The sequence below is a fragment of the Triticum urartu genome, chromosome 6A, assembly GCF_056163025.1.
Source record: "Triticum urartu cultivar PI428250 chromosome 6A, HENAU_Tu73, whole genome shotgun sequence".
Lineage (NCBI taxonomy): Eukaryota > Viridiplantae > Streptophyta > Magnoliopsida > Poales > Poaceae > Triticum > Triticum urartu.
Genome location: NC_141878.1, coordinates 164,122,961 through 164,148,614, shown reverse-complemented (window position 1 = coordinate 164,148,614; position 25,654 = coordinate 164,122,961). Strand labels below are relative to the sequence as shown.

The window sequence follows — 25,654 nt, the reverse complement described above, 5'->3', positions numbered from 1 at the left end:
AGACATTGCGCATGGAGAAATAACTGGAAGGTGTGTGAGGCTCTTAGGGCGAGCGCGTGGATCCTGAAAATCGACCACAACACCGTCGCCTCAGCTGCCCACATTTTGGAATTCTTCACTCTTTGGTTGCTTGTCCATGTCTTCCACCTTAATGAGCATCGCAAGGATGATATTATTTGGAATCACTCGAACGATGAGGTATACTCGACGGCTACCGCTTACAAGCCCCAATTCCTTGGCCTAACCCTTTCTCCCATGGATCGCATGATTTGGAAAATGTGGGCTCCCCCAAAGATCAAATTCTTCGCACGGCTAGCTCTACAAGACAGAATTTGGACCATCGATCGCTTGGAGAAGCGAGGTTGGTCAAACTGTGGCATGTGCCCTCTTTGCAAAAGGGAACAAGAGACGGGCGCACACCTTTTCTTCAAATGTCGGTACACTATTAGGCTTTGGAGATCTATCATTGCGAAGCTTGGCCTCACACACTTGGACACATCCGACTGGCACCTTCACGCATCAGTCGACGAGTGGTAGGACAGGAGAACCGATAACCGTAACCCCAGCCATCACGCTATGGCCTCCCTCACTATGCTTGTCACTTGAACCGTTTGAAATGAGAGAAATGCTCGGGTTTTCCGGCATAAATCCGCACCGCCACCAATCCTTCTTAGCATCATCTTGGAGGAGGCCAAGCTTTGGGTCACCGCAGGCGCGAAAAGACTAGGGCATATAATTTTGCGTGAGTAATTGTCATGTCGTGTATTTGAGTGTGCTGTAAAACTCTAAACTCTATTCTTCCTTATTTAATGGATGAGACAAATCTTATGCCTCTTTTAAAAAAAAATCACCCGCTTAGTTTCTATCCTTTGGAACTCGCAGACATAGTTAAAGGAACTTGCAGTTCTAGAAAGTCATAAGCAACTCATGTTCATCTGGTGCTGTAGCAAACAGCCTTTCAAACTATCTTCTTCTTTTTTTGCCTTGTTTTCCGTGGGCGGCGAAGAGTCCATTTGCGTGTGGACTGTGGAGTGCTGGCACTCCACAGGCTTCGCCTCCGTTGGACGTGTGCAAGGACTCCACAGCAGGCAGCAGCAGCATTTGGGTTGGTTTCGTTCCCCTTTCCGTGGTAGCTAGCACGTGAGAGCGACGGCCAAACCCCATCACCAGCCCCACGTCACTACATCTGCACCTAACCCGGCACGGCAAAAATTCCCTCTCAGACAAAAAAAATTCAATAAGTTCGCATACTGTAGTATAAGTTTCTAAATATAAGCGCTTAGAGATTTCAATATAAACTACATACGGACATATATAGACATACTCCATATTTTAGAATGTAGATTCACACATTTTGCTTAGATCCTAAAAGAATCTTTAAAAGGTCTTATACTCCAGTTAGGAACAGAGGGATGAGTCAACGCCCACAAGTTGGGCGATGCTCCGGACTCAGAGGGAGCACAGCACAATGGTCAGTGCTTGAAACCCCCCAACTCCTGCTCAACGCGGATGGTGCCTTCCCCCATTTAAGTTCACGGACGGGAAAACTCCCGACATTCTGGTATGCCTCTTCGAAGGGGAAAACAGAAGAGAGGGAGGGTGCTGGATCGCTAGGGCGGGCACGAGAACAGCAGCGACGCGTTGGTTCCACCAAACCCGAAGGAATTCGAGATGGCGGCCCGTATCGGCATCTTCTTGGCGGCGGTTAGAGGCATGAACGCGCCCTCGAACAGCAGGTCGGGCTGCTCCAGGTTGAGCGTGGGCGGCGCCACTCCCTGCAAAAAATTGCATGCGATGATGAGTACGGCCTACAGAGTGATTTTCCCTTGCAGGAGCTACTGATCAGTGATCACTGATGGTGGGTAACATACATGGTGGATTGCTAGCACGGTGAAGATTGCTTCCACTGATCCGGCTGCGCCTAGCAGATGACCGATTGCTCCCTGGAGAAGACGGTTTTTTTGGTCCTCAGTCATTGTCGTAAAATGGACTAGACTAGTGCCGGAGCTGTGACAGTTTAGCTGCGCAGAATGAGGTGTACCTTAGTTGAGGATAACGCAAGACCACCGGATGTCGCGTGGTGGCCAAAGACAGATTTTATTGCAGTTGCCTCCACAGCATCCCCTGATTGTGGTTCAGATCCAAGACATCAGCTTATTTATCATAACTCAAGATGCCGCGGAATCATAAACACAAGTTTACCCACAAGGTACAATAAACAGAAGTCATGCCAGCCCAGGTGGGTTTTGCCAGGCTGACTGTGAGCACCTACCGAGAGGAGTTGATGTTGCATGCGCGTTCAAATAATCAATCTGATCTGCCTGAAGCCCTGACTAGAAAAGGAGCAAGAATTCTATCAAAATCAGAATGTCAAGAAAATAATTATTGTGACGTGATTTCTAATTCCTCAAAGCTTAATACGTGTTTAAAATGTGATTTCTAATTCCTCAAAGCTTAACTACATGCTTAAAATGTGCACCACACGAATTAGAAAGAGTATGCCACACCTGTTCCAATGCCCTCTCCATGGCTAAGATAGCACCTCTACCATCATTTTGTGGCTGAGTTATGTGGTGTGCATCACCTGACAGAAGCTGATGTTCATGACGCAATACATACTAATGACAAAGTAGACCATCTCTTTTGTGGAATCGGAGGATACCAGACATGCCATAGCCTCGAACTTCTGCATAAATTTTTGCGCCTCGTTCCATTGCATGGTCAAGTGCCTACAGAGGAATAAATTGATGTACAGTCTGTTCAGAAACAAAATGCAATAAGACAGTTTCCAGACTAAAAGTTACATATACCATATACAGGATACAGCAATTTTACACCATAAGGGCCCATTAGGAAAAGGAGTATTTGTAGGTAAGTTTTGGCATTTAGTTCAAATTTGACTCAAATACCAAGAACCACCATTCTTCCAGGCAGCTTCTAAAAAAGCAATACTATGGTGATTTAAGTCCTTTGACAAACTCTTTTACAAAGTGCTATGGATTTTTTTTTCAATATGTAAATGACTGATCCTATAAAATAACAATGAACCAGCAGCTTGGGAACAGCAAGGTAAGGACAGACAACAGGAAATGATCAGTGTTTCCTCTGAACTCACCTCCAACACCATGACTCCACAACCTTCACCAATCCTATTGGTTATTTAAGACGGAAGATAAGAATGGACAATAGGAAGGAAAAACAAAAGGAAGTAAAAAAAAATACGATTCAATATAAGTATGACGTACACAAATCCATCTCTGCCACAATCAAATGGCCTCGAAGATGCTTGTGGAAGAGAGTTATACTTTGTAGACAATGCCCTTAACCTGCAGACCATTATAGCGAAAATAAGATGGTGTTGGCAATATTAGTGACGGGGATAGCGATAAAATGTGCAAGAGTGTGACTGTAACCAAGTTTTTCTGGAAATAAACAGATTAAGTTTGCATATGATATTATGAGCCACGACCACGAGTGGTTTGTGGACAAAAACATGGGTTCTCTACTTTGTCCTACAACCTTCAGTCAACAGTTGTACATTGAAACCTTAGTAAAGCAGCTGAGGCAATTTATAATTGCCCTACGGAGCATCTAGACAGAGTATTTGGGAAATTAAGCAAAACAAAACAATTGTGAAGACGCGAACATACTTGCCTAGAAAATCCAGCTATAGATAAAGCATCAATACTAGACTCTGTTCCTCCAGCCACCATCACATCTGCATCTCCAAATTGAATCATCCGTGTAGCGTCGCCAATAGAGTGAGCGCCTGTGGCACAAGCTGTCACGGCAGCATGGTTTGGACCCTAGGTTTCAAGGGTTAAATATCAATGTTGTTCATGCAAATAATTGTACAAAATGGAAACAAGGCATATCACAATAACAATTTTCACCTGGAAACCATATTTCATGCTGACATGACCTGATGCCATGTTGATCAAAATCTTGGGGATGAAGAATGGGCTAAGACGACGTAGACGCTGCATTCAGAAGAAAAAAAATTCCACGCATCAGTGCTGGAAGTTACCAGAAGATAATCAATTATATTGCAAGCCATGTATGGTGCAGGTCCAAGCTTCAGAGAAGACGTAAAAATTGATTGATTCTAATGTAAATGAAGAATTAAAAAAAAAGATATGACGAAGTGCTCTGGTCTTGGTCAGTAGCATTCACCGACAAGTAGTTTTGTAATGGCTAGTTTCAATTATGAAGTGTAAACTACAAATTCAATGTATCCTGTTCCTGGCCGGTTAGCGCTCGGTTTTCCTGTTCATTGATTAAATAACATATCTTCTCACAATTTTCTTCAAACTTATCCCTCCGTTCACAAATACAAGATGTTTTTGATATTTCAATATGGACTACATACGGACTGAAAATGAACAGACACACTAAAATGTGTCTATATATCCGATTCAGAAAAAGTTTAGAACATCTTATATTTGTGAACAGAGGGAGTACTTGAGTTGCTAAAATCAGATGATTTTTTTTAATCTTAATGCTACTGGCGCCCACCAGTAATGCCGGCCAGCCGGTAGTCGCCATTATTTTGCTTGCATCTAACACTGTATTTCTCACTCGGCACATATCAATATAATAATAGTGAGAATCACTATAGCTGCACAATGACTAACAATACAAAAGGAAAAGAGTGAGAATAAAGCAAATTGCAGTGACTGTGGGTACGAACATTTTCAGCAATCAGCTGTGATGCATCTAAAATGTCGGAGATGCTTCCGATTCCCCCACCAATTGAAACACCCTGATAAAGGCTCTAATTAGATCCAGCAACTTGGCAAAAACACAAAAAAGGAAAAGAGCTTCCACCAAAAGCAATTGGTACCGTTCTTTCCTTCTTCTCATTTTCCGAGGGCAGCCAATTTGCATCTCTCAAAGCCTCATCAGCTGCACATAGAGCATATGCTATAAACCCCGATATAGATCTACTGTCCTGGAAACAAAAATGTTCAATCAACAGTTCGACATACGAAACAAAGTTTAACTATGAGACAGACAACATCACCATTTACATATTACAGTCATACGATAGAATCTCATCAGAACATAACAGATTTCCAATTGTAGAAGAGAGAGACAGTCAGTGGACCACAATGAACGTGTAATTAATAACTTCTATCTACTTAAATCCTACAGATATCTGACAGAAGAAACGCCAAAGACAGGTTCAACAATGTGATGTGGCATTGAAGACTGTTACTCCTAATGGCACTGAAGATAAGGGTCTTTATATCAGTACCAGTTATCACATGACTGTAGCATTGTCAACGGGAAAGCTTGTATAGTATGCTGAAACGTAACAGCCTTATTTAAATTTCTCTTGAAATCCATTCTCGAATCAATTATATCAAGCATGTCAACTACTAGCAATTCATGGAACAATCATGTGCAGAAAAAGAGCATCAATCCAATCTCACAGCAACAGTGCGAAAACCAATGTATACTGGATAGTTAGGGGCTAGTGAAGTGTCAGTCATAAACCTTGGTCCACGCCTCCTCGTCGAACTCGGCCTCGCCCTTCCCGCGCGGCACGGCGGCGGCGACCCTGGATGGGAGCTGTTCCAACGTCCTCTCCGCGGCATCCCCGGTGAGACGCAGGTCCTCCGCGGCGAGCGCGCGCACCGCGCAGTCTCCGGCCACGAGGCGGTCCCAGGTGGACCCGACGCCGCGGCCGAGCGGCGTGACGGCGCCCAGCCCCGTCACGACCACGCGGCGGCTGGCAGATGGGCGCGGCGGAGGCAGGTCCGCACCCGAGGACAAGCCTCGGCGGAGGCGGTGGCCGAGCAGGAGAGCGCGGCGGAGCACGCTCATCAGGTGCTGCCGCGAAGCTGACTATCCTTAGGGCCCAGCCGCCCAGGGCATCGGCTGTTCTCTAGCTCGCACGCAGACATGGCCATCTGGGCCGTGCTACGCGGGCCGGGCCAAAATCACGCGTAAGTGGCAGATTATGTGCCCAGCCCAGGACGCGGCTAAACGGGCCGTGCAGGCCTGTGGCCGGGCTGCGAGGCGGGGCCCACGTGCTGGCATGGCCTGTTTATTTTTGAACAACCCAATTTTCAAAAATAGGCACAAAACAGCCCAATAGCACGTGAGCCGACCGGCACACATGTGGCCTCGGGCCGGCCCATCTAGCAATCATGTTATGCTTGGGCCTGGAAGTGGCACGACCCGTTTATAAACATGCCGCCACGAACCCTTTTTTCGTGTTGTGGCAGGCACTTTTAAGGATGGGCTAGGTCATGCCGGCCCAAATGGCCAGCTCTGCTCGCATGGGGAGGGGCAGGTTGAAGCCTGGGTTTAGAGTAACTCCAACATCGTGCACCAATGAAACACACCAAATGTCCGCGGACACGTAACTCAAACACCTTACCAAATCAAACACGCCAAATGTCCGTGGACACGTCCAGACATGTCCGTGGACAATGATAGGAGAGGCGGCTATCCAATCCGGTACACCAAATATCCACCCTAGGTCCGGCCTTCTCCATTTGACATGCATATGTTTGACCAATAACAGTTTAGCATATGAATAAATAGTTGCAAACATATACAATAAAGTTTTTTTACATTCAACCGATCCAAAGATAGCATTCACAGTGTTGGTGTGCTTTCATGGTAACATCCACCCCTCCAAGGGTGACTAGTTTTCCTTCAAGGAAGTGAACATCGGAATACATCCTCCTCTCCAGAGTTTACCCTAGCTTCTTACTTGTGATATATTTGTCTCCGTATCTTTACTTGTTACTAGTAATAATATAATGTACATGCAATGCACGTTTATATTAGGTAAGATATATTTGTTGCACATTGATATTTGGTAAGATATGAATTATTTTTTCGCGGGAATTGTAGGATATTAATTACATGGCAGATTTCAAGGGATAGCGTTGAGTCAAAACGTGTTTATAATCAATGGTAGTGGTGGGTAATTAGAGCATTAAACGTGTTTGGTGCTCAACATTGGAGCGATTTGAACCGCTAGATAACATGATTTGATGATCGAGATGGTTTGGATCTGCCCATTTGGGTCTTTTTATATTGATATAGATATCATATTGTGGTTGTTTGTCTATCTATTAGTTGTTGATTATATTGCTAGCACTAGAATCATCTTTGCACTTATTAGGCTCACTTTCATATTTCTCATATTGCCTATAGTTGCTAACTAATAATTAAATTTGTAAGTGTATCTATTTAACCCCCCCCCCCTCCTAGGTATATCTCGATCTCGATCCTTTTAGTCGAGTTTCAATGCAACCACTGACGGTATTGGCTCGACACCTTAAAGATGGTGGAGAACAGTAAGGAGGACGAGCCAAGGCCTTCACATGTGACAAAGGTGGAGTCCAATGATGAGGGTTCCGACGTTGGCTGCGATAACTTTGTGCGTGAGAGTGATGAGGAGTAGTTGTCTAGTGTTTGTAGTCTAGTATGTTTAAATTTGAATGTTTGCGCGTGTAGATCGTTGCATGTTTAAAACTGTTTGGAAGTTTGTAAGTTCGAACGTTTGGACATTTGAATATTTGGAAGCCTGCAATGCGATCAAGTACTCCCTCCGTAGATCACTATTTAGTGAGCTAAACACTCTTATATTTTTTTTTACAGAGGGGGTAGTTTGGCTGTTTTAGTATGACTGAGTACCCTAAAAATAGGATAATTGTTGGAGAAGAACAAAGAACAATTTAGTGTCCTAAAAGTCCCTTTTTGGTGCCCTAAATTTTACCCTCTGACAAACAGAAGGAAAACCTACGATCAGCAGACACCGGCGGAGACAAATCATAGCGTTATCGCCGCAACTCCAACAGCGCCAAGCACAAGTTAATTGCCAGTATTCCCACGCCTCGCTTTCACTCACCAACCAGACGACAAACAGGCAAACAATCGTGGCGAAACAGCGCTGCCTTCCCTGCTCTTTCCTTCCTATGAACTCAATACAAGAATCATATATCACGCCTCATGGTAGAATAGAGGTCACAAGCAGCAGCAAAACATCATGCCTAACATACAGCCTTCAATACTATACCGAGGTTCAGAGAAGGCCCTTGGACAACAATACAACCAAGTAACCGTGCCAACTTGCGCATCTCAAACTGCTTCTCAAGTGGCGCGTCATCGCCATCGCGGCATCTCCTGTCTGCACAGTTAACAAAGAAACAGAATTGTTCCATGAATCGAGTGGCAGATTTTCAGCAATTTGCATAAATTTTGTCTGTGTAGTGATCAGTCAGTCAGCCATAATAATACACACAAATGGGAATACCTTGGCTTGCTCTTACACGCCAGGTTGCTCCTCTTGCCATCACGCGACGAGATTACCTACACAAGATGTGTGCACCAACCAACCTTTAGTTTTTTTCTTTTTATAGTCACTGATGAATTTGTATATAGACACGATGAATTTATACGACTTCTACAATCGGGATAGTAGGCAGAATAATAAAGCCTCTGCCGATCCCTGGCTAGTGGTTACTGGTTACCCCATGCACGCAAAAATAAAAGAACAGACCTTTCTGTTTTGTTCGTTGCCGTTTACAGTAACTTTTGACAAAGCATTCATTCCTCCAACAGAATGGGTTTCATATGTTGTGGACTTCTGCATCATTTCAGTCTACAACAGAACCACATTAGCAAGTGCTGTGATTTGGAAGCGATTTCAGTCTATAACAATAATCCTACGAATCATCCCAGGGCACTGTTTGCTTTTACCTTAACCGCTGCGTTCCTCCCGTTCGAAATCCGGGGTGCCTTTGCAGTTTTGTAGGGTCGGATGCCGCTGCTGCTACTTCTGCACAAAAGAACGGAGCAATTTACATAAAAAAGAAACAGATATTTCACACCAAATTTATAAATCATTCCACACTCTAGGAACAAACCTTGCACTTGTGGGTGCACATATGTGCATAGATCCTCTAGTACGGCTATTTCCAACCGATGCCGCTGGCGTGCTCAGCTGCTTCCTGAAAATCAGTTCAAACAAGTACAGAGGTTTCAATAATATTCAAGATTTCCACAACATATGCTGAATACTCCCTCCGTTCCAAAATAGAAGTCTTTTTAGAGATCTCAATGCGGACTACATATGGAGCAAAATGAGTGAATCTACACTCTAAAATATGTCTATATACATCCGTATGTAGTCCTTATTGAAATCTCTAATAAGACTTATATTTAGGAATGGAGGGAGTAGAAATGAAATCAAAATGAAGACCTTTTGTTCTGCGATCCATTGCTTGTACTGGTAAGACCTGCGCCTCTTTTCGATGCGACCTGCCAAGATTAATTAAGCTTATCAACTTCCCATAAACCATTAGAAGCGTTTAACTATTTGTTATACCGAACTTGCAAAAATATCTTCTGACGATTAGCAATAGGAAAATTATGGTCCATATGTAGAAGCAAGTGACCAAAGTTGCATTTGTGAATAAGTTCAAAGGATAAATCAACATTTGATTAGGGGCAAAAGCTACCTGAGCAGCCTGCAAGGGTTTTGCATTATTTTGAGGTGAATTGGGCATAACTGAGCTTCTAGTAGCCAGCTTCCCAGTATTGCTGCTGTTGCTAGAGGCAACATGAGAAACAGACGATCCCTTGTTGTAGAAATTTGTACGAGGAAGGGTAGCTGCAGGCTGTACTTCTTTCAAAAACCTGTGAGAAGCTTGTGTAGCTGATTTAGATGGTGCAATGACTCTATCAGTGTTCTGACACAAAGCAGATCTGGAAGAAATGGCAGCTCTATCAGCATTTTGATACGGAGAAGATCTAGAAGAGGCAGCAGCTTTCTCAGCACTCATCCTATCAGATAAAGCACGCAATTTCATCTCAACCCTCTTGTGGAAAGGATCCTTTAAGCCTTCAGAGTTCATGTTTTCTGAGTTTCTTCTTAAATGTACTCTCGGAATTTGGATAAGACAACTTGATGGGTCCTGAAATAGTAAACATGGGCATATGAGATAAATGACATTAACTTTTGCATCATATATATAAAATAATCAAGGAAGGAAGAAACCAACAATGGAAAGTTTTCTTTAGTAATATCCTGGAAAGTGATCTAGCTAGTACTATGCTGGAAAGTGATCTGGCTCATTCACACATGTAAGTCATACAAAGCCAAAACTCACACCAGCCATGTAATTGCAGCAAATTGATCATCCCAATATAATGGTATATCAAATGTAAACCAATGTCCAAAATAAAACTCTTGTACTTTTGCGATGAACTTTCTATACTACAATATTCTAGTAGTGATTATCTAGAATTTACTTGCCGCTAAAGCAGGAACCAACTGCAAAAACTAGCTCTGCTCTGCAAAAACTCTTGTACTTTTGCGATGAACTTTCTATACTACAATATTCTAGTAGTGATTATCTAGAATTTACTTGCCGCTAAAGCAGGAACCAACTGCAAAAACTAGCTCTGTTCCTAGTATTGATTATCTAGAATTTACTTGCCGCTAAAGCAGGAACCAACTGCAAAAACTAGCTCTGTTCTGTTATATCTTGTCAGTCCCCCCCCCCCCCCCTCCCCCCTTGCTGATCCTTCACTACATAAACAGTAAATATCAATCCAATAGCACACTACCTTGGCCCCCTTTGTCAACCCGTTAATGACAGCTGCCGCTATGCTCTTTCTTGGCTCCTGTTTCTTAACACCAGCTTTCAAACTTGCTATAGGCAAGATAATTCTCAACGCAGCAACATTACTTTCACCATAATCAGTTGAAACCACATGCTTTGGTGCAAGAACCTTTCTCTCCACGGTTTCCTGGTTGAGACCATGTTTACTACTCGTGCGCGTAGCGCACCGAAACTCACCATCAACATGTTGATTTTGAGCAGTACTAGATGCCTCCTCATCTTGAATACCTTGCGACCCTGTTATCCGAGAAAACAGAGGATTGAATGTCAAGTATCCTAGCCCATGGGGTTCAGAGCGTTTATTCTCATCCGATGAGCTCACTCCAGTAGATGGTTGACAACTGAAGCCTGGAGCACTATCCACAGGATCTTCGGGAGCAACTGCGTGTGAATCATCTTCTTGCCTACTATGGTCCAGAGTGTCGCCATCACTCCTTTCTTCCAATGTGGCTTCAGTAAGAAGTTTAGCTTTCTGAGCCTTCCTCTTGTAATATTCTTCAAAAAATGCCTTCTTTTGTGCAACTAAACCAGGCAGTGTGAGTTTGCTTATCTCCTCCTGACGTCTGTTGTGTTCAAATACTGATCTGTTTTCCCATGACAAAGACTCTTCTGCAAATCTACCAAATGATACCGAACCATGATCAAGCACCATTTTCTGAACTGAATCGTCCTGGACAGTAGACATAAAGAGAAATTAGAGACTCGCGAATTTCAATTTATTAGAAATTTAGAACAACAGAAAAAACAATAACTAACTAACATATACAGACAGAGTGGTTAGCTACAAAACTCTATAGATATAACTTATACGGAAGACTCAAGAATATGATAGGATTGCATGTGCAAAACAAAGGATTGTGAAAAACACAGGAATCTGCAAAACTGGGTGTTTGATTCGACTGAATAGGAAAAACACAGTGATCCTACAAAGCATGGTCAAATTAAGGTTAAAACATATGCGAATGTAAGATAAAGTTAATATAATGCTACTTATAGCTTTTGCCTTGTTGTTTGTGCATAGGAATGTAAAAAAGAGGTTTCAGTGGATGGTAAAATTCCTTTGTTTTTCCTATGAAACTCAATAGAAAGGAAAATTTCCTCCCCTTCTCTTATGGTCCATTCCTTCGAATCAAATGGACAAATACTGTCTCCCCATAAGAAAATTTCCTATTCCTATGTCATAAGAATATTTGACATTTTGCATCAGCAGTGAATAAAACAAAATTACTAACCGCCATCTAGCCTCCTCGAAACGCAATAAGCCAATAAGAAACTACAGAAACAAGATTCAGGCAGCATCAACTATGTCATGCAATGTTAACATCTCAAATATTTCCCAACAGCACTACGATATCAAGGAGCTATTAACCTATGAGATTTAAGTTGGTAATTAAAGTAAGCAACCAAAGATGAAGCACTGAATGATTTCGAAGCAGAGGAGGATACTACCTGTGTGCAGAGGTCGTTGTAGGGCGAATCTGAGTAAGACCATCCACTGAACGGCTGCCCAACTTCAGCAGCCATCGTGCCTGTGTGCTTGTTATCAACTAACCAACCTTGGCAGAAAATTTCTTATACTGCTCCGATCTACCTGCGGCAATAGATACACCAAAAGTCACACTGTCAAGATCTGCCTCCTGGAGAGAAGTTAATAAAAACAAAACAAGAAGGGATTGTGGTGTTCTCAGCCAAAAAAGGAAAACAAGAATGGCGCCCAAATACTTTTAGAAGCAAACACAAAACCAGCAAAGACAGACGTTGGAAAGTTTGGAGGAACAAAATCAAACCCCCAAAACAAAAAAACCCCACCGAATCTTCGCTGCCTGGCAGAGGAGGATTCCGCAGCGAGCAACGAAACCCGGAAATTTTGGCACGGCTGATCCCACGAATTGAGACCCAGATTGTTTCTTGGGTAGAATAATTTGCAACGGGGTAACAAAGAACTGCGATTTCTTGGATGAGAACTGGGAACGGGAACTCCAAGCCCGTCTCCACCTGAAATACTGGGACCACACCGGCATGGCACGGACTAGAACGGAAAAAAGGTCCCCAAATCTAACCGCGGTACGGCGACCGCACCAAGCGAAGCCATCAAGAACCGGAGCGTACCAGAGAAGGGACGCAATGAAACCGGAAACCCGCCGGGTACAACAGCCACCCTCCAACGGCAGGAGATCGGGAAGCCAGACGCTGAGTCCTCACCTCACGTGGCCGCCGATCCGTGCTCCTCCGTCGCGGCGAGAGGGGGGAGAGGGGGATGTTTAGGGCGGCGCCGGTGGCGAATCGGAGCGAGAGAGCGCTAACGGCTGGAAGGGGGGGGGGGGGGGGGGGGAGTAAATATGGAAGGAGGGAACGGAGTTGAAATCGGATCGAGTAACGTTCGAATGAAAGCAGAGGTCGTGGCTTCGGCTCGCCCGCTCGCACGGAATTCGACGCGAGCAATCGCACAGGCCAAGCTGCTATGGGCCAGGCCTTTAAAAAAACAATTAGGGGCCGGCCTATTTACCAGTGCGAGCGCACCTGATTTTCTTTTGGGGTTCGTCTGTTTTTCTGTTTTTTTCCTTTCTGGTTCTATGGTTTTAGGGTTTCTTTCCTCTGGTTTTCCTTTTAGCGTGGGCTAGCAGTAAGTCGAGTGAATTTTGGGAAGTGTGAGGCTGAAGGCGGCGGCGACGGCATGAGGAGTGCCGACTGCGACGAGGCCAAGACGTGGACGGGCGAGTACGGAACTTATGTGTGTGTGTGTGTGGGTGTGGGTGGGTGTGGGGGGGGGGGGGGGGGAGGGGGGGCTTATAGGGTTGGCCAGGCGGAGGCAAGGAAGGGGCTGGGGGGAGAGCGGTCCGGTCGTGGGAGCGCCACCAACCATGGGTGGTGGTAGTTGACAGTTAGGGTTGGGCTAGGAGGCGGTGCGAGAGGAAGAATATGATAGTGGCGACGTGATCCTGGCCATTGGATGAGGATCTGATGGCAAAAATATATTGAATTGCATAGAAAATTTAGTTGACTTACACATAGCCGTCCCTTTGTTTCTTTACTTCCTGTTGTTCATTTTCTATTATTTTCTATTTTTCTACTTTTTAGCTCGTGAACTTTAAAGAAATCAATTTTAAAGTTCGTGAGTACTTTCTAAATACATGATTTTTTTAAGTCTCTGAACATTTATTGAAATACACGAACATTCTTATATTCATGAATATTTTTTAAATTCATGAAATAATATTTATTTTTACAATTTACATATTTTTAAAATATATTAGAAAACTCATGTAGATGGAAAACCAACTAATAAAAAGACAAAGGAAAAAAATTGGATGCATCCTCAACCTGGGGCTCCACTCGTCGCCTTCGTGGCTTCGGAAATTTAAAATGCTTCTTGGGCTTTTCCCGAAGGCCCACCTTGGTGTGTATTATTTTGCTCCCGAATCTCGAAATTCTTGGTTTGGTGGTTGTTTTCATAAAAGAGTGAATCTCACATGACTCTAACGTCAATTTACTACTCCCTCCGATCTAAACTAGTTGACGCAACCTTTAATTCAGATCAGAGGGAGTATATTATTTAAAAAAACTTCAAATTACTACTTAAGAACGTCGAAATGCCACAAATTTTTGTCTGAAAAACCGCAACGTTCATACCATTGATTATGGACTGGTCCCATTGGTGAGGCCACATGCATGAAAACTATCGCTTTAATGTCAGCAACCCCTGCTACCATGAATCAGGCCGCGTTTGAATCAAAATTCAAAATTTGAACTACCATTTGATTGAATCCCAACTGAAAATTGAAAGTCTTCAGAGAAATTTAAACAATAATGAAACTTCATAAATAGTCCTAGCACATTTATGGCTTCATTGATTCAAGGAACTCCATGTGATTTTTTAAGGAATTGAATTCTTAGGTAATTTCACTAAATTTATCGTTTGACTTACAAGATTAGAATCCTTACGAATTTTCATAAGAATTCCTTGCATACTACTTTGGAGGCAAAAAGAATCATCCACTTAAACCTCTTGTAACAATCCTTTGTTTTTCATGTGCCAGCAAACACATCCTGATCCAAGTTCATGTAATTTCTTAATAATATATGTCTAAAGATTTGAAAGTGCATATTTACCATACCCTACCAAGTTTGAGAGGATTTATGATTTCAATGAGTTCATTTCAGGGGTTAGAACTAATTTTCATATACAACCATACATTGCTTGGCTATAAGTGAAGATCATTGGTGGCCCCACAAACAACTTTTCTAGTTATTGCCTTCCTCAAGCTTTTAGCATGTATTTTGAGTCATCCAAGATTCACATGAATATAGGACAACCGCACTACAAAGATGGGCTCAAGCAAGTACTTTGGTATTGTAACGCCCCGAGACCGATGTGTCAGGTGTCCTCCAGTTATCTGCTGTTGTTGCCTTGTATTTGCTTGTGTGTCGTGCATATCATATCATGTCATCATGTGCATTTCATTTGCATACATGTTCGTCTCATGCATCCGAGCATTTTCCCCGTTGTCCGTTTTGCAATCCGGCGCTCCTATGTCACCCGGTGTCCCTTTCTACCTCTTTTCGTGTGCGGGTGTTAAACGTTATCGGATTGGACCGAGACTTGCCAAGCGGCCTTGGTTTACTACCGGTAGACCGCCTATCAAGTTTCGTGCCATTTGGACTTCGTTTGATACTCCAACGGTTAACCGAGGGACCGAAAAAGGCCTCGTGCGTGTTGCAGCCCAACACCTTCCTAATTTGGCCCAAAACCCACCTAAACCTATTCCATCATCTCGGTCGTTCGATCACGATCGCGTGGCCGAAAACTGCACCTCATTTGGACTCTCCTAGCTCCCTCTACCTATAAATATGTGGCCTCCCCCGAAAATTCCGCGGTACAAACCCTAAATCTCTCCTCTCCGCGCCGCCGGACAAATCCCTCACCGTCCGGACAATGTCCGCTCGGCCGGCCACCTCACCCGGGCCAATCAGGAGATGCCACATCAGCTCAACCGCCTCTCCCCTCCAATCCCACCTCGCCACGTGGCCTCCCAGCGCCTCCCGCCGCCGCGGCCCTCCGAGGCCCGGGTCGGGCCCCGCGCTCGAGCGCCGCCCGTGCCTGCGCCGCCGCCGCGCCGTGCCTGTCCTTCGCCGCCGCCTCGCCGCGCCGGCTGGCCGCGCCGCCCCGCTCACTCACCGGACCACCACGCCACCCCGCTCGCTCGCCGGACCACCGCGCCGCCCCGGCTCCCTTCGCCTCGTCGCCCGCACCCGCCAGACGCTGCCGCCTGATGAAGCTATGTATCTAGGGTAGGGTCATGGACCTGTCCAGCATACAAAGAATTATAAGCAATCGAAGAGAAATCATCATCCACTCGACCGCGGAGATGCGCTCACTCGACCACCTTGAAGACACTCGACCACCAGAAGATGAGGAACCCTCCACTCTGCAACGGTTAGGACTTAAACCAGAGCATTATGAGCATTTATGACATTTTACTGTAGACGTTACCAGTAACGCCTTTCCTTTATGAGCATTGAACTCTGAGTAACGGAGGGGAGCTGGGGTCCTGGCACACTCTATATAAGCCACCCCCCTCCTCTGGGACAGGGGTTCGCACTTTTTTGTAAACTCACACACACATATAATCCAGTCGACCGCCTCAGGGCACCGAGACGTAGGGCTGTTACTTCCTCTGAGAAGGGCATGAACTCGTAAAACTCGTGTGTACAACACTCCATAGCTAGGATCTTGCCTCCTCATACCTACCCCCCATTCTATTGGCAGTCTTAGATCCACGACAGTTGGCGCCCACCTTGGGGCCGGTGTCTTAGCGACTTATTGGAGAAGTTGCAATTTTTTTCGATCCCCATCATCATGGTTCCAGGCAGAAGTTTGGCTGAGGGCCGCGAGATCCGTCTCGGTGCGCTTGTGTTTGTCGCCGACGACTCCGCTTGGCTTCAGGAGGCACCACTCGACGTCGACGCGCTCCTCACCCGCGGGGCGACGCACTTTCACGCGTGCGGCGTCCTCCTACGGCAACCGTCGACCCAGTACCAGTCGACTCCAACGGCTTTCCCCCTTCCTGTGACCCGCCGGAGCAAGCGCACCGGCCGGTCGAGGATTCAACGGTGGATGAAGCATGCGGTGGCCCGCCAGTCGGCCACCCCTCAAGTCACGGTGCTCAAGCCCGACGAGTCTCTCTACAGCCTGTTCGATCTGTCGACTGGCTCCGTAGAGACTGCATCCGAGTGCGGCAGCAATGACTCGGCAGCAGAAGTCCTGATGGTCAATGGACCACGCGGTCCTCCTGGCTTCGATCGTGAAGACGGAGGTGATGGGAACGGCGATCCGTCGCGTGTTCACGAGGAGTACCGCCCCGAGCCTCTCTCCTCGCAGCAGAGAGAAGAACTTCGTCGCCGAAACATGGATGCCCTGCATACTCCAATAGTTGGAGAAACGCCCGAGGCCCAGGCCTTGGAACAGGCTCGCTTGGCCAATCTGGCTGAGCGCACTCGGCTGGAGAACCTACAGCGCGCCCTCGACGATCGCGCTCGTCAACGTGCTCCTGAGTCCAGTCGACGCCAACTTTTTCCACCTCCGGCTCAGGTATACTAGACACCGATCCAAAACCTAGCAGCTGCTGCCCGGATGGCAGAGTCGATTCAACCTTCCCAGTCAGAAGCTGGCCGAGGTCTGGCGCAGATCAGGGCCTTGCTCCGAGCAGCAGGAGAGCAGAATACGGCCGTGTCTCAGTCGCGGGATAGGATCCATAGCAGATCTGTGGTCGCAGATACGGTCCAGTCATCCCATAGCCCGAGATCGCCCCCGAGGCGTGAGGGACGTGGAAAGCGGCGTGATCAGTACAGAAACCAGGAGCAGTATGATCGTCGAGCCGATCGCGATGGGCGTCATCGAGTGCCCACGCCTCCTCCAAGGAGTGGGTCGTATGTGCCGCGGCCACATGAAGACAGGCGCCCTAACTGAAGGAAATATGCCCTAGAGGCAATAATAAAGTTATTATTTATTTCCTTATATCATGATAAATGTTTATTATTCATGCTAGAATTGTATTAACCGGAAACATAATACATGTGTGAATACATAGACAAACAGAGTGTCACTAGTATGCCTCTACTTGACTAGCTCGTTAATCAAAGATGGTTATGTTTCCTAACCATGGACAAAGAGTTGTCATTTGATTAACGGGATCACATCATTAGTTGAATGATCTGATTGACATGACCCATTCCATTAGCTTAGCACCCGATCATTTAGTATGTTGCTATTGCTTTCTTCATGACTTATACATGTTCCTATGACTATGAGATTATGCAACTCCCATTTGCCGGAGGAACACTTTGTGTGCTACCAAACGTCACAACGTAACTGGGTGATTATAAAGGAGCTCTACAGGTGTCTCCAAAGGTACATGTTGGGTTGGCGTATTTCGAGATTAGGATTTGTCACTCCGATTGCGGAGAGGTATCTCTGGGCCCTCTCAGTAATGCACATCACTTAAGCCTTGCAAGCATTGCAACTAATGAGTTAGTTGCGGGATGATGTATTACGGAACGAGTAAAGAGACTTGCCAGTAACGAGATTGAACTAGGTATTGGATACCGACGATCGAATCTCGGGCAAGTAACATACCTATGATAAAGGGAACAACGTATGTTGTTATGCGGTCTGACCGATAAAAGATCTTCGTAGAATATGTAGGAGCCAATATGAGCATCCAGGTTCCGCTATTGGTTATTGACCGGAGACGTGTCTCGGTCATGTATACATTGTTCTCGAACCCGTAGGGTCCGCACGCTTAAGGTTACGATGACAGTTATATTATGAGTTTATGCATTTTGATGTACCAAAGTTTGTTCGGAGTCCCGGATGTGATCACGGACATGACGAGGAGTCTCGAAATGGTCGAGACATAAAGATTGATATATTGGAAGCCTATATTTGGATATCGGAAGCGTTCCGGGTGAAATCGGGATTTTACCGGATTACCGGGAGGTTACCGGAACCCCTCGGGAGGTATATCGGCCTTAGTGGGCCTTAGTGGGAGATAGGAGAGGTGGCCAGGGATGGGCCGCGCGCCCCTCTCCCCTTAGTCCGAATAGGACAAGGAGAGAGGGGGCCGGCGCCCCCCTTCCTTCTCTCTCTTCCCCCCCCCTTCACGAATCCTATTCCAACTAGGAAAGGGGGGGAGTCCTACTCCCGGAGGGAGTAGGACTCCTCCTGGCGCGCCCTATGATGGCCGGCCGGCCCCCCTCCTTTGAGCCTTTATATACGGAGACAAGGGGCACCCCTAGAGACACAAGTTGATCCACGTGATCATATTCTTAGCCGTGTGCGGTGCCCCCTTCCACCATAGTCCTCGATAATATTGTAGTGGTGCTTAGGCGAAGCCCTGCGACGGTAGTACATCAAGATCGTCACCACGCCGTTGTGCTGACGGAACTCTTCCCCGACACTTTGCTGGATCGGAGTCCGGGGATCGTCATCGAGCTGAACGTGTGCTAGAACTCGGAGGTGCCGTAGTTTCGGTGCTTGATCGGTCGGGCCGTGAAGACGTACGACTACATCAACCAAGTTAACGCTTCCGTTGTCGATCTACAAGGGTACGTAGATCACACTCTCCCCTCTCGTTGCTATACATCACCATGATCTTGCGTGTGCGTAGGAATTTTTTTTTGAAATTACTACGAAACCCAACACTAACAGCGTCGGAAGAGGTATTCCAGTCGACCCCAGAGAGCCAGGCTTTGATGCGAGATCTATTCTCGTACAAGGCTTGGTCGACAAAAACAGAGCTCACCGAGATGGCCATGACAGAGGCCCGCAAACCAGCAATAGGGTGCATGTCTCTGGCCCAGAGTGCTTCACCAGAGCTATCAAAGCTACAGTGATTCCCCCCAACTTCAGGTTGGCGACTGGAGTCAGTAAGTTCACCGGAGAGTCCAAGCCTGACACCTGGCTCGAAGACTACCGAGTGGCTGTCCAGATTGGTGGCGGCAATGATGAGGTGGCCATGAAACACCTTCCTCTGATGTTGGAGGGCTCGACTAGGGCGTGGCTGAATCAGTTGGCACCTGGCAGCATCTATACTTGGGAATATCTCGCTCGAGTGTTTGTCAGAACGTTTGAGGGTACTTGCAAGCGGCCAGCAGGTTTGACAGAATTACAGTGTTACATCCAGAAACCGAATGAAACTTTGAGAGATTATATCCAGAGGTGGATCACCCTGAACCACACGGTGGAAGATGTGTCTGATCATCAGGCAATTTGTGCTTTCAAGGAAGGCGTCAGGTACCGGGAGTTGAACCTGAAATTCGGTCGGACAGGAAACATGACTCTGACTCGGATGACGGAAATCACCACCAAGTATGCCAATGGTGAAGAGGAGGAGCGACTGAGGAGCGGCAAGCACAAAGCAGTCACCCACGAAGCCGGAGGAGGAAACTCCAGTCGAAAACAAAAATGCAAGGCCGAACCAGCTGCTCCGGGTGAGGCCTTGGATGTGGTTCAAGGAAAGTTCAAGGGGAAGCCCAAAGGGCCGTGGAACCCCAAGAAAGTAAAAGATCAGGATGGAAATGATGTGTTGGATCTGCCGTGCCATATCCACACCAAAAAATACGAAGAAGGTAATTTCATTTACCCGAAGCATACCACTCGACAGTGTCGGCTCCTGATCCAGCAGTTCCGAGAAAAGCAGCCCAAGGAAAAGGAGAAGGAGGCAGACAAGGCTGAGAGTGAAGGAGAAGATGATGATGGTTATCCTCACGTGAATTCCACTCTGATGATTTTTGCTGATGTTGAAAACAAGAGTCGATTGAAAGTCATCAATAGAGAAGTGAACATGGTCGCTCCGGCGACACCCAGTTACTTGAAATGGTCGCAGACTGCCATTACATTTGACCAGTCTGATCATCCAGCGCACATCGCCACCCCTGGGAGGCAAGCGCTGGTGGTCGACCCGATGGTCGAAGGCACTCGACTGGCAAAGGTCCTGAGGGACGGTGGCAGTGGCTTGAACATTCTGTATGCAGAAACGTTGAAAGGAATGGGCATTCCGATGTCCAGACTCAGTGAAAGCCATATGAGTTTCCATGGGGTCATCCCGAGCAAGAAGGTTGCGTCCCTCGGTCAAATTGCACTCGACGTGGTTTTCGGTGATGCCAAAAATTACCGCAAAGAAAAGTTGACGTTTGAAGTCGTGGATTTTCAGAGTGCGTATCATGCAATTCTGGGCAGGCCGGCTTATGCACGATTCATGGCTCGACCTTGTTACGTGTACCTCAAACTGAAGATGCCTGGTCCCAGAGGAGTGATCACTATCTCTGGTAATCGGAAAAAGGCAGAAGAGTGTTTCCAGAAGGGCTCAAAGATCGCCGATGCCCAGATGGCCGTGGCAGAATTGCAAGAATACCAGAAAAATGCAGACCCGAGTGCCTTGTTGCGAGCCAAGAAGCCAGCCACGGATTCAGCATTCCAGTCGTCTGGCAAGACGAAGTCTGTTCATATCCACCCGACGGACCCAAATGCAGCTCCGACCCACATTTCGACCACACTCGACTCCAAATAGGAAGAAGCGCTCATCCAGTTCCTCCGTGAGAACTGGGACATCTTTGCATGGAAGCCTTCTGACATGCCAGGTGTTCCCAGGGGACTGGCTGAGCATCGTTTGCGAGTCGACCCGAAAGTGAAACCAGTCAAAGAGCATATTCGACGGTCCGCCGTCCAGAAAAGAAAAGCAATCGGCGAAGAGGTGGCTCGGCTTTTGGCAGCTGAGTTTATCCGAGAGATTTACCACTCCGAGTGGTTAGCCAATGTTGTCATGGTCCCAAAGAAAGATGACTCACTCCGCATGTGCATCGATTTCAAGCATATCAATCGGGCCTGCCCGAAAGATCACTTCCCTCTCCCTCGCATCGATCAGATAGTCGACTCGACTACTGGGTGCGAGCGTTTATCCTTTTTGGATGCCTACTCCGGGTACCACCAGATCCGTCTGTACGGACCTGACGAAATAAAGACAGCCTTTATCACCCCGTTCGGGTGCTTCTGTTATGTCACAATGCCATTCGGCTTGAAGAATGTTGGAGCCACATTTATGCGAATGATTCAGAAGTGCCTGCTCACTTAGATCAGTCGGAATGTGGAGGCATACATGGATGACATTGTGGTCAAGTCACGTAAAGGTTCCGACCTGCTGACCGACCTCGCTGAAACCTTTGCCAACCTTAGAAGGTATGATATCAAGCTCAATCCATCAAAGTGCACGTTTGGAGTTCCAGGCGGAAAGTTGCTCGGTTTTCTTGTTTCCGAACGAGGAATCAATGCTAACCCAGAGAAAGTAGGCGCTATACTCCGAATGAAACACCCTGGGCGTGTGCATGATGTCCAGAAGCTTACTGGTTGCTTGGCCGCCCTAAGTCGATTCATTTCTCGCCTCGGTGAAAAGGCGCTGCCTCTTTACCGACTGATGAAGAAATCAGATAAGTTCGAGTGGACTCCAGAAGCTGATACGGCATTTGCAGAGCTAAAAGCCCTGCTTTCCACCCAGCGGGTGCTTGCTGCTCCAATCAGCAAAGAGCCTCTTTTGCTTTATATAGCAGCTACTGGACAAGTCATCAGTACAGTACTTACGGTCGAGCGGGAAGAAGAAGGAAATGCGTACAAAGTTCAATGCCCAGTTTATTATATTTCCGAAGTCCTGACCCCGTCAAAGCAGAGATATCCTCACTATCAGAAGCTTGTCTATGGAATTTACATGACCACGAAGAAGGTTGCACACTACTTCTCAGATCACTCTGTTACAGTCGTCAGCGACGCTCCATTGTCAGAGATTCTGCACAACAGGGATGCAACTAGTCGAGTGGCAAAATGGGCGATTGAACTCCTTCCCTTGGATATCAAGTTTGAGGCAAAGAAAGCTATCAAGTCCCAAGCAATAGCAGATTTCCTCGCCGAGTGGATCGAACAGCAACTGCCGACTCAAGTTCACTTGGAGCACTGGACCATGTTCTTTGACGGATCCAAGATGTTGAACGGTTCTGGTGCTGGAGTAGTTCTGGTATCCCCCCGAGGAGACAAGCTCAGATATGTCCTCCAGATTCACTTTGGTTCCTCCAACAATGAAGCAGAGTATGAAGCACTCCTGTATGGGTTGCGCATGGCCATCTCACTCGGCGTCCGTCACCTCATGGTCTATGGCGACTTAGATTTGGTAGTTAATCAAGTGATGAAGGAGTGGGACGTCAGAAGCCCAGCCATGACTGGTTACTGCAACGCGGTGAGAAAGCTTGAGAAGAAGTTCGAGGGGTTAGAACTCCACCACATCCCCTGATTGAAAAATCAAGCAGCCGATGAATTGGCAAAGATAGGTTCCAAGAGAGAAGCCATTCCCAGCAATGTGTTCTTGGAGCATATTCACACGCCGACAGTTCAGGAAGACCCTTTCACTAAAGAGCCCCCACAACCCAAGAGCGCCACGGATCTGACTGAAGCCGAGGTCCCAGCTGTGGTCGACCTAATCATGGAGGTTCTGGCCATTACTCCCGACTGGACGGTGCCCTACATTGCGTACATCCTCAAGAAAGAGCTCCCAGAGGATGAAGAAGAAGCTCGACAGATCGTCCGCCGATCTAAAGCTTTTACTGTGATAAGAGGGCAGCTGTTCAGAGAAAGTGTGACTGGAGTCGGTCAGAAGTGCATAACACCATAAGAAGGTCGAATGATCCTCAATGACATCCACTCGGGGACCTGTGGTCACCATGCATCCTCTCGGGCCATCGTGGCTAAAGCATACCGAGCTGGATTCTATTGGCCACGAGCAAATGAGATGGCGAAAGATATAGTCGACAGATGTGAAGGCTGCCAATTTTACTCCGATATGTCTCACAAGCCAGCGTCAGCCCTGAAGACCATTCCCCTCGTCTGGCCCTTCGCTGTTTGGGGACTGGATATGGTTGGACCACCGAGGACCGGCAAAAGTGGCTTCACTCACGTGCTCATTGCAGTCGACAAGTTTACCAAATGGATCGAAGCCAAACCTATCAAGAACCTTGACGCTAGCACCGCTGTCAGTTTTATCAGAGAATTGACATTCAGATATGGAGTCCCGCACAGCATCATCACGGACAACGGGTCGAACTTCGATTCCGATGAGTTCAGAATTTTCTGCGCCTCTCAGGGCACTCGAGTCGACTATGCTTCTGTTGCTCACCCGCAGTCGAACGGACAAGCAGAAAGAGCCAATGGCCTAATTCTCAAAGGACTGAAGCCCCGACTGATGCATGATCTCAAACACACAGCAGGTGCTTGGGTTGATGAACTTCCGTCAGTTCTGTGGGGTTTAAGGACAACTCCTAATCGGTCGACCGAAAGAACTCCTTTCTTCTTAGTCTATGGAGTCGAAGCTGTTCTGCCAAGTGACTTGCTCCACAACGCACCCCGAGTTGAACTCTTCTCCAAAGCAGAAGCAAAGCAGGCCCGATAAGATTTAGTCGATCTCTTAGAGGAGGAAAGAGAGATGGCCTTGATCCGCTCGACCATTTATCAGCAAGATTTGCGTCGATTCCATGCCAGGAATGTGAGGGGTCGGGCCTTTCAAGAAGGAGACTTGGTTCTTCGAGTGGATTAGCAAAAACCACACAAGCTCGCTCCAACTTGGGAAGGCCCCTTCATCGTCACCAAAGTTCTCCACAACGGAGCATACCATCTTTACAGTATCGAGCATCAGAAAGACGAGCCACGGGCTTGGAACGCGGAGCTGCTCCGCCTCTTTTATACTTAAACACTCATTTGAATAAAATGTAATAAGCAACACCTTTTGTAATTCGTTTATCAAAGACAAGAGCTTACGGTTCTCTCATTCGATTGTGTTGTTCTTATTTACTCCTGAAATCCCCCAGTGGGTGGGCTTAGTCGTGAATCCGTTCCGCCTAAGTTCGAAAAAATCCTACCGAGTGGAGAGCAATCCTCGCACTCGGGGGCTTAGCCGCAGTCGAGCACTCGCCTAAGTTCTCTCAATAAGAGGCTTAACGGCAGTCCAGCACTCGCCTAAGTTTGAAAAAATCCTACCGAGTGGAGAGCAATCCTCCCACTCAGGGGCTTAGCTGCAGTTGAGCACTCGCCTAAGTTCTCTCACTAAGAGGCTTAACGGCAATCCAGCACTCGCCTAAGTTTGAAAAAAAATCCTACTGAGTGGAGAGCAATCCTCCCACTCGGGGGCTTAGCTGCAGTCGAGCACTCGCCTAAGTTCTCTCAATAAGAGGTTTAACGGCAGTCCAGCACTTGCCTAAGTTTGAAAAAATCCTACCGAGTGGAGAGCAATCCTCCCACTCGGGGGCTTAGCTGCAGTCGAGCACTCGCCTAAGTTCTCTCACTAAGAGACTTAACGGCAGTCCAGCACTCGCCTAAGTTTGAAAAAATCCTACCGAGTGGAGAGCAATCCTCCCACTCGGGGGGCTTAGCTGCAGTCGAGCACTTGCCTAAGTTCTCTCACTAAGAGACTTAACGGCAGTCCAGCACTCGCCTAAGTTTGGAAAAATCCTACCAAGTGGAGAGCGGTCCTCCCACTCGGGGAGCTTAGCTGCAGTCGAGCACTCACCTAAGTTCTCTCACTAAGAGAGTTAACGGCAGTCCAGCACTCGCCTAAGTTTGGAAAAATCCTACCGAGTGGAGAGTAGTCCTCCCACTCGGGGGCTTAGCTGTAGTCGAGCACTCGCCTAAGTTCTCTCACTAAGGGGCTTAACGGCAGTCCAACACTCGCCTAAGTTTGAAAAAACCCTACCGAGTGGAGAGCAGTCCTCCCACTCGGGGGCTTAGCTGCAGTCGAGCACTCCCCTAAGTTCTCTCACTAAGGGGCTTAACGGCAGTCCAGCACTCGCCTAAGTTTGAAAAAACCCTACCGAGTGGAGAGCAGTCCTCCCACTCAGGGGCTTAGCTGCAGTCGAGCACTCGCCTAAGTTCTCTCACTAAGAGGCTTAACGGCAGTCCAGCACTCGCCTAAGTT

The 25,654-nt window shown here is 46.9% G+C and overlaps 2 protein-coding genes across 6 annotated transcripts; both read right to left on the bottom strand.

The window, feature by feature from the left end:
- Positions 1-1,219: 1,219 nt before the first annotated feature.
- Positions 1,220-5,872, bottom strand: LOC125512163 (Beta-ketoacyl synthase). 2 transcript variants are annotated; one of them, XM_048677241.2, is made up of 13 exons: positions 5,500-5,872; positions 4,844-4,951; positions 4,691-4,762; positions 3,894-3,980; positions 3,655-3,806; positions 3,246-3,326; positions 3,116-3,149; positions 2,663-2,729; positions 2,508-2,584; positions 2,273-2,333; positions 2,042-2,124; positions 1,872-1,943; positions 1,220-1,775 (listed from the first exon to the last, which is right to left on the bottom strand). In XM_048677241.2, the coding sequence occupies exons 1-13, from the start codon at positions 5,827-5,829 to the stop codon at positions 1,611-1,613; spliced, it is 1,389 nt and encodes a 462-aa protein (XP_048533198.1). In that variant the 5' UTR covers positions 5,830-5,872; the 3' UTR covers positions 1,220-1,610. The 2 variants fall into 2 exon arrangements, with proteins under 2 accessions (XP_048533198.1, XP_048533199.1); XM_048677242.1 differs by having other exon boundaries at positions 4,844-4,946; positions 5,500-5,829.
- A 2,030-nt stretch (positions 5,873-7,902) lies between these two features.
- Positions 7,903-12,968, bottom strand: LOC125512165 (uncharacterized). Of its 4 annotated transcripts, none has more exons than XM_048677244.2 (10): positions 12,855-12,968; positions 12,102-12,243; positions 10,597-11,322; positions 9,486-9,941; positions 9,227-9,285; positions 8,892-8,975; positions 8,725-8,803; positions 8,525-8,626; positions 8,279-8,334; positions 7,903-8,152 (listed from the first exon to the last, which is right to left on the bottom strand). In XM_048677244.2, the coding sequence occupies exons 2-10, from the start codon at positions 12,174-12,176 to the stop codon at positions 8,128-8,130; spliced, it is 1,662 nt and encodes a 553-aa protein (XP_048533201.1). In that variant the 5' UTR covers positions 12,177-12,243; positions 12,855-12,968; the 3' UTR covers positions 7,903-8,127. The 4 variants fall into 4 exon arrangements, with proteins under 4 accessions (XP_048533201.1, XP_048533203.1, XP_048533200.1 ...); XM_048677246.2 differs by having other exon boundaries at positions 12,102-12,239; positions 12,855-12,963; XM_048677243.2 differs by having other exon boundaries at positions 12,762-12,945.
- Positions 12,969-25,654: the final 12,686 nt, after the last annotated feature.

Coding starts and splice junctions, on each gene's coding strand:
- LOC125512165 (XM_048677244.2), bottom strand. CDS start 12,176: ATGGCTGCTGAAGTTGGGCAGCCGTTCAGTGGATGGTCTTACTCAGAT. Junction 8,627..8,724: donor GGAGGAACGCAGCGGTTAAG/GTAAAAGCAAAC, acceptor GTTCTGTTGTAG/ACTGAAATGATGCAGAAGTC. Junction 8,335..8,524: donor GCAACGAACAAAACAGAAAG/GTCTGTTCTTTT, acceptor CATCTTGTGTAG/GTAATCTCGTCGCGTGATGG.
- LOC125512163 (XM_048677241.2), bottom strand. CDS start 5,829: ATGAGCGTGCTCCGCCGCGCTCTCCTGCTCGGCCACCGCCTCCGCCGA. Junction 3,981..4,690: donor CACAGCTGATTGCTGAAAAT/GTTCGTACCCAC, acceptor TTCTGAATGCAG/CGTCTACGTCGTCTTAGCCC. Junction 3,150..3,245: donor TGTGGCAGAGATGGATTTGT/GTACGTCATACT, acceptor AATAACCAATAG/GATTGGTGAAGGTTGTGGAG.